The following is a 13,438-nucleotide window of genomic DNA, read 5'->3' as shown; positions in this document are numbered from 1 at the left end:
TCGTGAAAGAGCTTTTCCGTTCGCTTGCAGATATAGCGAAAGAAATACTTTAAAATGGAATATGACAGAACAACAAGCTAGCTGCATGTTATACAGTGTTGGCTTATTTCATTGTTGCTTTTTGCGTGTATGTGTGTGTGGAATTGGCAGTGTTCTGCCTAGGACCCCCGATATCTGGGGGGGGGGTCAGCTTTTTTTAAGACAACCTCGCGAAGCTTTTTATTAAACCGTCACAATGTTTACAGGGACGAAAGAAAGATCTCCAGGATGACCTAACCAAACATGGCGGCCACCCCCGTGAGATAAAGCATGCTAGCCTCATAGTTTGAGCTCCTAAATTCATGAACCATATTACAAAGTTGAAAACCAGAAGAATGTTCTATTATTTCATGTATCACCACTCTGTATACTGCCGAAGTCCCGCTCTTTATGTCTTCCACCATCGTCTTGCAACCGAAAGCCACGTGAATACTTTGAACATACAAGTCATCCGACAGTGATAGAGCTTCCCTAATGGCCAGGGATTCAAGTGTTTGAGGATCATTGATATGCCGGAACACTATAGCCGAAGCTCCAAGAAACAGGCCAGTTCGATCCCTGCAAATTGCACCAACCGCACCATATCTTCCTCCTCTCGAGAGCGCTGCATCCACATTCACTTTGGCACACCCCTGAACCGGAGGCAGCCAACAAGTTGGCCTTGGCGCAGAAATAGTAACTGGCCTTGGCTCCCTCCTGTTAATCTGTTGTAACTCTGCCATATAGTTTGCGATGAAGCCGTTTGTAGCGTAAGGAGACTGGAAAATATCTTCGTAGATCACCTTTCTCCTTGCACTCCAAATCGCCCATGTTGTCACCACAAGGTGATTAAACTCTTCAGCCTCCAACACTTCATGTAGCGCAAAAAGCCATTGCTTCGGATTCTCATGTTGGCAGCTGATCACCTTTTCAACAAGCTTATCAGGAGCTAGGGCCCAAATGCTTCTCGACATTGAGCAATTGAGCAGTGCGTGTCTCCATGCATCTGTGGCTCTGCATAAATAGCATGTATCTTCATCAAACATATGGCGATGGTGAAGGACCTCACCTGTGGGCATCGACTGCCTGGCTAGTCGCCAAACAAACATCCTTAACTTCGAAGGTACTTGAATATGCCATATTGCACTCCATTGCTTGCTCTCTTGGGTATTTGATGTACCTTCTTCCTCATGTAGCTAGCCTTCCCTGCTAAGCTTTGTTCTCAATATCATATGATAAGCCGAACGTACTGTGAATACTCCTCGCTTCTCTTCATGCCATGCCCAGAAGTTTGTCATGTTCCTCGTGTACAACGGTGTCAGCTGTGAGGGACCTTTCATTCGCCAGGGGAGAGTTCAGCGGAGAGGGCCGTGGCAACCCTCAACTGGCCCAAAACAAATTGTTTTCTATGAGAAAATGCCATGAACAAAAAAAACTGAAAAAGGTGGCGGTAAAAAAATGTCATCCTCCCAAATTAAAAATGTCACCTCTCTTAAAAAATACTAATAAGTGCCACCTCTCAAATAAAAAATGTCATCTTTCAAAATAAAAAATGTCACTCTCTTTAAAGAATGCCATCATCAATATAATAAAAATGCCATCCTATTATAATACTGAAAAATGACATGCTCTTATATATAAAACTGACCATCCTCTAATAATAAAAATGTCATCCTCTTATAAACAGAACTGCCATCCTCCAATAATAAAAATGCCATCCTCTCATAATAAAAATGTCATGTCATTAATAATAAAAATGCCATCCTCTTGCAATAAAAACTGCAATATACAAAAAATTATAAAAACTACCATATTAATATTTTTAGTAAAATTGCCATGTATCTAACTGAAAAAAAACATCCACTTAACAATAAAAACTACCATGCTAAATTTTTAGTAAAATTGCCATGTACCTAACTGGAAAAAAATCCTCTTATTTTCTTTAGTAATTTTGCCATGTACCTAACTGGAAAAAATCCTCTTAACAAAAAAAACTGCCATGTTAATTTGAAAAAGGGGGCGACTGGGATTTGATCCATGGTCCACCCCGATATAGGCTCAAGAACACAACCAGTCTTTGGTGGTGGAGTTTTGAAAAAGCCATGATTCGCTCGAAAAGTGGCTGCAGCTACCGGGCTCCAGGGCTCCTGGTATTTGAAATATTTGAAAACACATTTTCATTGCTTAAAAAAATCTTATATCAAATACGTGAATACATACACACATTCCTAAGGCCGGGTAAAAGGCTGAAAATGAAATACTTTGTATTTTGGGAAATACAAAAAAGAGAAATTTCTGACAGAAAATGTCACACCTTTTCTCCTATATAGTGTCCGATTTTTTTTTCTATAGCCCAAAACAAAACGAGATTTCTACCAAAACTTGTCACGGGTATTCGGAATGTGTATATGTATCCCCGTGAAAAATTTCACATTTTTTTGAAACTTCAAAAATACAAATTTCAAAATGTTTAAATATAGGGAGCAGTGGAGCTCGGGTGCTGCAATCCCTCTCTCATGATTCGCTAGGTTTTGTTCCACAGTGAACGCTTTAGAAAGTCTGATGTGTCTTCCCTCCTGTGCCAAGATTCCTGCAATGAAATCCGACAACGGAAAGAGGGTTCATTGGCTCCTGCCTCCTGGCTGACGTCCACCAGGTAACATTTCCAATATATTAAGAGGGATGATGTTGTGTTACAAGGTTCAGTGGAAGGTGGCGTGAACCAGCAGAACAAACATAAAAGAAAAAATTAGTCCAGTTTCGGTGCTGGATCAAGTATTACATGTGTGCAATATTTTTGATCATATCCATGGTAGCAATGTCCTCATCACATTTCCAGTGAGGGAGGGGGCGGTGGCCCCCTAAACTACACATAACTCCACCATTCCAACGGGGACGAATTCAATTTGTACTCGGGCGACCTCTTCACCAATGTCCGCCATGCAATGACAGTGATAGGCTACGCTGCCAGCGAATCTGCGATGACTATTGAATTCTCATAAACTCCTGGGGCAAAGGATGGGGAGAGAATGGCTATATGCGGATGAAGCGTGACGTGAACGAGGTCCGCACTGGGCCCTGCGACATCCTCATATGTCCCGCTTACCCCATGATTCACCAGGAAGTTTATAAACAAGATCATCCAGCAACTGTCACCAAGGTGCTACTGTCCAGGTGTGGTTGTTGTCTACGACATCCTCATTTGTCCTGCAAAAAACAGGAATTCTCACCTATTTTTTAGAGAAGAGACGATTGCCCGTCCTTAGAATGAGGCCCTTAAGGTTTAGGGTTTATGGCAAACAGTCTAGCAAGAAATAAGAAAGTTCGATGCGATACCAAACAAGGTCTGACATAGCGACGCGGCGCATGCGAAGACAAAGTGAACCCTAAGGAGGCACTATGAGGGCTAGATATAACCATGAAACCCGTCGAGCGACGCTGCACAGGCGGCTCCCCTAGCCGTTGTTGCCCTGTCGTGAAGCAGCATGAAGGTTGTGGCTTTTCACCCGCAGATTGATGATAAGTTGACCAAGTAGCGATAGGCCTCCACGACTGCAATATCACAACAAGTTTATAAACCAGATCAGCCAGGTGCTTGAATATACGCCCCTCCTTTAGAGCTTTTTTTTTACGAGAGGCCCGACGTGACCAAGCGGTCGTCGCCATGGCGAACCACACAACCCTCCTATTTTTGCTTTCCAAATTTTCATAACGTCAGAACGGGGCACATACTCCCTCCGTCCGAAATTACTTGTCAGAGAAATGAATGTATCTAGACGTATTTTAGTTTCAGATATGTTCATTTTTATCCATTTTTATGAAAAATAATTCTAGATGGATGGTGTCTTTGAATCTCTTTATTTCAGGGGAGACTTGCATAGGATCTAGCTTTAGATGAGATCGATCATTTTGAAGACTCAAAACATGTTCAAAAATTCTGAAAATATGTGTAGACACACATCCGTGCTTGATGTACAACCTTAAAAAGTCTCAGCTCCTAATTTGAAGGAGAAACAAAAAAGACAAAATCGAATGTGAACAATGTCAAATACTATTCACCCCAAGCTGACACTATTCATAGTCGAATTTATCTTTTTTGATTCTCTTACCGTAGACCAAGTTCGAAGCTGGTTTTTTTTAGAGCTGTAAACATACCTTGCAGGTATGTTGTGAAAAAAATCACAATTTGAGGTGTCTAAATATGAAATTCTTGTGTTGATCCTACGATCTCACCTAATGGTCAGATCCTATACAAGTCTTCCCAATTTCCACACGATGCTATCCACCCCAGACAACAGCCACACCTGGTCACCTGGGGGATCTCATCCCGCAGGTGTTGACATTCCTCCACCTGGCCACGAGACTGATGTTGTGGCAGCCCAATGGGATCGGCCACAAAAATCCTCATGACGAACATGTGCCCCGTGAAGTCTGACGCGATTGACCACTATAGGGAGATTCTCCCCGCGAAGGAGGGACAGAGGGGATGATGACAACCGGATGGTTTTTGCAGCTCTCCTGATACCGCGCCTGCGCTCCCGCACACAAAGCCGTGACATCCAACTCGGGAAAAAAACGTGAACCTAAAACAACAGCTCCAAGGGTATTCAACACCGTAACCTTCCCCAGCATATCCAGCATATAGGAGCGGCAAAAAACATAAATTTGACCTCACAACAAAACTATTTCACAAATTAAACTATGTTTGAAAATATTTCACCCAGCTGACCTCTAATGTGCAGCGCCCAACAGCAAGCGCCTAGCTGTAAAGAGCTGCACTACACTGTGCAGCGCCTAACTGTAAGGAGTTGCACAGTAGAGTGCAGCGCCTTACTGTTGGGAGCTGCACAAAAGGGTCAGCGGTGTGAAATATTTTCAAAAACAGTTTAGTTTGTAAAATACTTTCGCTTTGAGGTCAAATTTGTCAATTCTGCCTATAGGAGCTTTGAGGTCAAATTTGTCAATTCTGCCTATAGGAGCGAATGTCTTCGTACAATATACACAGGTGATCCTCGTCAGGTTAAAACAGGAGCGAACCATAGGCACTGTGCACGCGCGCATCTGGGCAGGAGGAGCCCCGGGTCTAAACACAGGAAACAACATAGCATGATACACCCCAAGAACAAGCTTCTGCGATGAGCCGATGTGTACATTTGTTTGGGAGAGGAATGCAGAAACGTTTGAGACGCTGTGAAACTATGTCCGGCACGCAAATAGAATGGTTCGTTAGTAAGTCGTCCTAGCAATAGCATCCTCCAATGTTAGAAGAAGAATGGGTATTTGTACAACGCATAGCCTTCTCTCCATGAAGAGCATTCTGTAGCATAACATGGAGCCTGCAAAATTATTGGTGGAAAACCTCTCATGTTAGAAAAACATCACCACCAGAGAGTTAAGAAGCACAATTTAATAAACTAATTGGCACTTGTATGCGACTGGATGATTTTACTTGAACAGTAGTACTCCCTCCCATCCATATTAATTGACGCTGCTTTAGTACAACTTTGTACTAAAGTCGCATCAATTAATTTGGATCAGAGGGAGTACCTTGTGCAATCTAGCCACAACTTAACATGTGCCAAAATAATAATCATTTGGTGGTTGGCCAAAGGTATGTATGCCAAAGAACCAGGCTGGGGGTGCTTATCATCTCTTTGCTAGCCGAGTGGTTATGTTGGTTATTCAATGACACTGGGCCTTGACAGGAAATTCTGTCCAAATTGTATTTAAGCAATTGCTCTCTAGGCCAAGTCATCACTAAAAGCCTGGGACTCTCATTTTTGGCAAGGGCACATGGAAGTTTGTTTCACAAGAAAGCGCAAAAGAATTGTGTTTTTGATGCTTTGTACAAAGAAGAGTTTGTACAAGCCCTAAGAAGGGGAACACCTGGAGAATACAACTCAGACACCCCTAGCCACTAGACAGAGGAATCGCTGGAAGCAGAACAGCCATTGCCTGGCCTCCGACTTGAATGTGCCAAGTAGGCAAGCTAAGCTGAGCAAGGGAGGAATATGGAAATGAACCTCTCTTTTGGTCATGTAGGATTAAGGTGGGAGATGGGAGGAAAACTATCTTTCGGAAGGATATCTGGCTGCGCAATAACAGCCTTGATGATTCCTTCCCTAGGTTATTTTCCACTTTCTACAAACCCGCGGAATATTGTGAATGGGGCCAATTGGAAGTGGTTCCATTGCACGTCTCTTTCCCCAACTAGATCCCATTGACAATATAAGCAAGCCAACATTTGGCAAAATGATAAGCTGCCAAAAGTTGGCAACTTTTTGTGAGGTTGGCAAGAAAAGTTGGTAGTCAACCAATCACTAGCCAACATTTGGCATTTCCCAAATATTGGCATGCCAACTTTTGGCATCGAACCAATCATGCTCTAGATCCTTTTACTTGGCAATGCAGAACGTTGGGAAGTCCCTTTTAGGCTTCTTTCTTCTTCTTCTTCTTCTTCTTCTTCTTCTTCTTCTTCTTCTTCTAAGCCTTTTGTCCCAAACAAGTTGGGGTAGGCTAGATATGAAACCCTTTCACGAGGACTTCCCAGGAGGTCACCCATCCTAGTACTACTCTCACCCAAATGGGTTTCATACCCAAAGGACTGGCTACTTTTTATGTTGGCACACCAAGCCTATCACAACCCTTATATATGAAACCCTTTCACGAGGACTTCCCAGGAGGTCACCCATCCTAGTACTACTCTCGCTCAAATGGGTTTCATACCCATGGGACTGGCTAGTTTTTACGTTGGCTCGCCAAGCCTATCACAACCCTCCTCCTTTACCCGGGCTTGGGACCGGCTATGCCTAAAAGGCATAGGCGGAGTTCCCTTTTAGGCTTCTTTGGAAATGCAAATTCCCCCTGCAAGTCAAAACTTTTCTCTGGTTAGTGCTTAAGAGAAGCATCGTGACCAGAGATGTTCTGCTGCACAGGGGAGGTGTATGCCCAAAAGTTTGTCTCTTCTGCGGGAGTGAAGCGCATCCTAGGTCCTCAAACTATTTCAGAGGTGTCACATAGGTCCTCAAGCTATGAAAATAGTCATCCAGGTCCTCGAAGTGCAATATGTGTGCCATCTATGTCCTCGAACTATTTCAGAGGTGTCACATAGGTCCTCGAACTATTTCAGATGTGTCACTTATGTACACACTTATTGCACCTCGAGGACCTTAATGACACTTTTCATAGTTTGAGGACCTATGTGACACCTCTGAAATAGTTCAAGGACATAGGATGCACTTCACTCCTTCTGCAGAGGTGACGAGTTAATTGACCACTTATTCTTCACCTGCCCCCGGCTAGATTTATTTGGAATGTTGTCAGCTGTGTGGTTGGAGCAAACTGCCCAGCCCATAGCGCCAACCATTGTATTAACGTTTGGCTAAGAGGGTTAAGGGGGAGTATGAAGAAACTTCTAAATATTGGGGTAGCCGCTGTGATGGGGTATCTCGAAGGCTGGGAGTTCAGCTTGTTTTCTATCTTTATGGCCCTGTGATCCCACCACAGTGGTGTTTCCGGTTTGCTATTGGCTTAACTGGTGAGCAATCTGAAGGTGAAGTCGACTGCATGGTAGGAGCTGCAGTTCTGCACAAGGCTGCTGGGACACGTCACATCTGAAGTGTTTTGTGCAGGGAAGAGCTGGACGCCATGGACTCTGACTAACAGGCTCATGAAGGCACAAGGATTGGGCATTGTTTTCTCCAGTTTGCATTGCTTCGCCGCTGCAGTAGTTTTTCCTTCCCGTCTCTTAGTTACTCCTGTGGGTCTTTTGTTTTTGAGGTGGTGTTCTGTTGCTGATGTTGCCGTGTTATGGTAGATACTGTAAGCATAATTTCTATTAATAGAAAATGGAACCAATATATGAGACTTCTAAAAGTCTGTCTGATGTTTCTCTTACGAGTCAAGATGCAAAATTAAGCTGTGGTCTAATAAGATTACGCATGCTTCATCTTAGGGTCTCAACGAAGCCAGCAAGTATGTAAATAGAACAACCAAAGTGCAGAACTTACTACCTAGCTAATCCAATCTCGGGTACACACAAGTGCTTCAATTGTCTTGATGTTTAATGTGCTCCATTGCTTATGAATTACTGGGCTCTCACTGCTGAATGCTGCCTGGCAGTGAACAGCGGATGATGGCATTGCCAAGACATCCTGCACCATTTTTGAGAGGGTTGGATACTTTGAAGAATGACTCATCCACCAGTTTAGAATATCAAAATCATCCTTCCGTGGAAGAAGACCATCTTCAAGATAGCTGTCAAGCTCCGACAATAGTTGACTCCTTGTCTGTGCAGTAAGATGCTGATCCCAATCTTCCAATAAATCACTGTCAAATCCATCTATTTCAACATTGTGAACTTCGCAATTTGAAGTCTTAACATTCGGCTGATCCACAGGGGTGCAATATTCATGAAACAATTCCCTCACTATTTCAGCTACATCATTTACATACTTTGTTGCATCAGTGCCAAAAGCTCGTTTAAGACGGAACTCGATAAAAGTAATTTTGAATCTCGGATCAAGAACAACAGGCACTGACAACCACAAGTATGACTTTGCCCAATATTCATTGAATGCTTCCTGCATCTCTCTAATCATGCTAGCAACGTCGGAGTGTTCATTACATGCTTCTTCTTGCAAAATCGTCCTAACTTTCCATACTTCATGGAAGTACAGATTTGCTGTCAGGCAAACAGGCCCAGACATTACTTCAACGACTCGATAGAAAACCCTCAAAATCTTATAGATAGGCTCAACAATTTTCATTTCTTCCACAGATACAAATTCTTCAGAGGGAAGTAACTTCTTGAAATGCAAAAGCACCTCAAGTCTAAAGTAAATTTTATGCCACCACTTTGCATCTTCATGGGGGCACTTCATACCAACATCGTTAGCAACTTCCAAAAGTTGCTGCTGAGTCAGCGATGAAGATGCACATGCTTGAATAAATCTCTCTAGCAGATCACCGACACGGTAAAGCAATGATTGCCCTTTCGAAAGAACGCTGTCAAGCATATCATCCACACAAGCAATATTGTATAGCTCACCTCTAATAGGAAGACAGTTCCTCTGTATAAGCATGTCCTTCAGCTTTGAGATACTTCCACTGTTTCTTATTTCGCTTACAGATGTCAAGCAGAAAAGCTTCCTGTCAATATTCCACTCTCTTATAGCTTCCAATATGACATTATACGCCCCAACCTCAGATTCTAGCACACAAGCTTCCTTACAGTGTATCATCCTTTCCAAATTAGAAGGTGAGGACCAAAGCACACCAAACTTGATTATTCTCCTTTGAAGCTTCCATTCAGAATCAATAAAATGCGCGGTCAAACACAGGTACTTTATTGTGGGCTCAGCTCCATGAGGGACCCACACACTTGCTGATAACGAAACTCGCCTTGACGAAAGTGCAATTTTCTCCTTAAGGTCAGACTTCTCTTTCTGAAACAGCAGAGTTGAATATTCTTCCATATCTAGGCTTGAAGCCATGTTAAACACAGGGTTAAGGCCCTTCGCAAATCTTTTCATTTCTTCATGCTCCACAACTGACAGGGGATAGCCATGCATTATTATCATCCTAGTTAGCTCTAGATAAGATGCTTCTTGATCAAATTTCCTGATCTTGATATCTGGAGTACGAGCAGACGACTTATCTTGTTCCATTGGGATCATGTTGTCTGCTGGGAAAGCCAGAATGTGCTGATTTTGACAAGTTCTGTCACCAGAATTATAACCCAAGTGGAACCTGCTAGCATATTCTGCAATCTGAACTTTACCATTTGTCAAGGCAGGTAAAAGTTCATCCTTCACCCTAGATTTAAAAATTGGTACACTGGACGAGAAAAGCCCACCTTTCTGATGATTTACACTAGTTCCAGCCCGTGCTGAACAAGTCTGAGTGTGCTGGTTTAAATCGCCTGTACTTTTTTCTGCACTAAGTCGTGTGTGGCAATGGACACAGTCAGCACCCTGGATTCTCCCCTCAACATAGACAGGTGTAAAGTCCATCCATACCTTCGATCTCAATCTGTCGTTCTCACTATGATTTACCAAGTTCATGTCATCAAGTGGCTCTGGAAGAATCTGGTTCAGTGGATCAATGTCATTCACACCTACTATGCATGAAGCACGCATAAGTTAGTCAGAATATACCTTTAAGATTAAAGATATAACTTATAATAAAGCTGCTGCTTGCACCCTTAATTTACAGTAAAGTGGTAAACAACAAAATCTCTAAAGTAAAGCACAACACATTACCCATACCTAATGATAAAGATCCAAATCTTATGCTAAAAAGCACGGATATGAGGCACGGCGATACGCATACGGGGACACGGGATACGGCATTTTCCAAAAACAGCCACACCGGAATACGGAGAATATATAAATTAAAAATACACCATGTAATAAGGAGTTAAAGACAAAAAATTAATGAGAAACTGAGATGAGATCAGAATACTGCCCCATTTGCTGTCTCCTTTTTCAAGTGCTCAATGATTGAATTAATTGATCCTCCAGGCCCATGTCATTGCAACTTGCAAAATACATCAAATGCTAGTATTAGAAACTTAAGAAGACATAACCTTCAGTTGTACAGAACATGAAAACAGTAAAGACATTTGCTTTCCAAATGTCCAATGTATTTGGCTCCCAAGTGCAGTATGGTTTGGCAATCTCAAGCTCCCAACGTGACGCGGTATTACAAAAATAAACCGTAGTACACACTAGACAGTAAACACAACATGACAGCATAACACAGTCCACTAATAACATGATAAATAGGAGCTCTTCACTCTCACCCACGGACGATTGGCTACCGGCGGCGGCGCTCCCAGATGCCATGCTCCCTAACAGCAAGCAGCAGTGACAGTCAACGCTCAACAGCAGCACGAAGAAAAGAACCCAACCAAAAGCATTCAAGCAGCACAACAGCATGCAGCTAATCAAAAACCCAAGCAGCAACGACATGGCCGCATGGGGAAGCTAGCAGCAGCAGCTCAACAGCAAAAAAATGAGTCACAAAGAGATGAAGAGATCGAGGTTACCTACTTGAGCATGGTTGCCGTCGGGAGGAGAGGCTGCTGGTCTTGGGGAAAACAGCGGCAGTGGCGGAGTCACTGGAGCCTGGAGCAGCTCGTCCCTTTTGTGGCGCTCATGCGTGCAAACCTGCCAATAATAGGGTTTGTATAGGGCCGTTACTGGCCTCCAGAGGCCCCACCGTGTCCACAGCATATCCCTATTTAGTTTTTTTAATTCGGAAAAGATGGGATACTACAGGATACGCGTATCGCCGTGTCCACCCATACTAGGATGCCGATATAGCTGTCTATGCCGTGTCCGTGCTTTGTAGATCTTATGTATAGTCGTGTAAAGAATCTTATTTACAAGTTAATTGTAACTTGCCAAACAAAATCCGAATTTGTAACCTGTAATCACTGATCTAGCAGATGAACAGTGTGCCGGGTATCCATGTATTCAATTTTCTCATTAAGTTTTCGCAAAAAAAAAAACTCATTAAGTTAGCAAGTGCAGCAAGAAGGATATAACTGACTGGTAGAATCAACATGACTGCTTGAAGTATGCCATCAGTTGTTGAACTGAGATATTATTAACTACCCCTTAATTAATATCACTAATGTATTAGAAGCTTGATTGCTTAATGCATGGCTGCCATCTAGGACTGTGCATATGATAGCTGTAGGGTTTTGGCCTTGTCTTGGCATTCTTCCCTGGTTTTGTTAGCTTTTGGACATGATTAGTTTAGAGCTTTTCCCTTTTGGTTGCTCTTGTTTTGTCAATTTACCCTTGTAAACTTTTGAGCCTTCTCGGTGTTCTCCTTCTGATACAAAAACTTCACACGTTTTGCGCATAGATCATGAACCACTGAAAGTTTGGTTACATCGGTACAAAACTGAAGGGGATTTGTTCTGCCGAACTAACCGAACAGGTCCAGCTCATCTAGCAGCATCGTGCTCTTCCAGACCATATTACCCAAATTAACCAAACGCGTACAGTATCCAAATTTTTATAAATAGGCTAAAATCAATAAGAACTCCGCCTATGTTGTCTCGACACAGCCGGTCCCAAGCCCGGGTAAAGGAGGGGTGTGACAGGCTTGGCGAGCCAACGTCAAAACTCAGCCACTCTTATGGAGATGAAACCAAAAGAACATCATTGAGGCGTAGCCTTCTTAGCGATGCACCATATATATTCCACCCGGTGTGGTGTCAAATGAGCAAGGGCCGGGCCGTCACCCGCTTGGTGGTGCCATATGTTGATTTAGATATAGTGACAAGTGAGCAAGGATCGGGTCGTCGCATCCTTAGTGGCGCGCTACATCGACGCCCGGGTGTAGTGAAAAATGAGCAAGGGTCTTCGCATTTGACTCGACGAGTGCGAAGGGTAAGGAAGCTAGCTGAGCCTAGGAGGACCCGCTTAGCTGGAACATAGGGTCCCTGGCAGCTAAACTACATGAGCTAGTTGATACATCGGTGAGGAGAGGTGTTAATATCCGTTGCGTCCAAGAAACCAAATGAAGAGCACAGAAGGCGAAGGAGGTGGGAGGACACTGGCTTCAAGCTGTGGTACACGCAGGCAACTGCAAACAGAAATGGAGTAGGCATCTTGATCAACAAGAGTCTCGAGTATGGGGTGGTAGACGTCAAGAGGCGTGTGTAACACCCCGGATGTAACCTACCTTATTTATATTCCAACTCTTGCCATTTTCAGCACTAAGTTATTTTATTTCATCGTTGTCGGGTTTTTTGCCTTCGTGTTTTTTTTTCTTTGTCATGCATCTCATATCATGCCATCATGTGCATTGCATTTGCATACGTGTTCGTCTCATGCATCCGAGCATTTTCCCCGTTGTCCGTTTTGCATTCCGGCACTCCTATGTCCTCCGGTGTCCCTTTCTACCTCTTTTCGTGTGCGTGTGTTAAACGTTCTCGGATTGGACCGAGACTTGCCATGCGGCCTTGGTTTACTACCGGTAGACCGTCTGTCAAGTTTCGTGCCATTTGAACTTCGTTTGATACTCCAACGGTTAACCGAAGGACCGAAAAGGCCTCGTGTGTGTTGCAGCCCAACACCCTTCTAAAGTGGCCCAAAACCCACCTAAACCCCTTCCATCATCTAGAGCGTTCGATCACGATCGCGTGGCCGCAAACCGCACCTCATTTGGAGCTTCCTAGCTCCCTCTACCTCTATAAATAGGTCCCTCCCCGAAAATCCCGATCTCCTCTTCCAAACCCTAAAAAAAATCCGCTCGCGCCGCCGCCGGACGTGTCCGTTTCCGGCCGGACACATCGCGCCACCGCCCCGCACCAGTGGCAAACTGCCACGTGGCACCGCCGGTTCCCGCCGCTGCCGCGGGCCCGCAGGCCCAGCGCCGGCCCTCCCCGCCGCCGATCCGG

The 13,438-nt window shown here is 43.9% G+C and overlaps 1 protein-coding gene across 1 annotated transcript in view; it reads right to left on the bottom strand.

Annotated features, from left to right (window-relative positions):
* Positions 1–5,120: 5,120 nt before the first annotated feature.
* LOC119285105 (zinc finger BED domain-containing protein RICESLEEPER 2-like) overlaps positions 5,121–13,438 on the bottom strand; it is a 17,546-nt gene continuing 9,228 nt past the window's right edge. Inside the window, exons 3-4 of the mRNA XM_037564322.1 lie at positions 8,031–10,135; positions 5,121–5,354 (exon numbers count right to left, since the gene is read on the bottom strand). Coding sequence (XP_037420219.1) covers positions 8,031–10,135 — 2,105 coding nt within the window. The 3' untranslated portion in view covers positions 5,121–5,354. The remainder of the gene's footprint in view (positions 5,355–8,030; positions 10,136–13,438) is intronic.

Source organism: Triticum dicoccoides, chromosome 4A (genome assembly GCF_002162155.2).
Source record: "Triticum dicoccoides isolate Atlit2015 ecotype Zavitan chromosome 4A, WEW_v2.0, whole genome shotgun sequence".
In the NCBI taxonomy this organism is placed as follows: domain Eukaryota; kingdom Viridiplantae; phylum Streptophyta; class Magnoliopsida; order Poales; family Poaceae; genus Triticum; species Triticum dicoccoides.
Note: the sequence above shows the minus strand (reverse complement) of the source record. Positions and strands in the feature narration are given on the sequence as shown.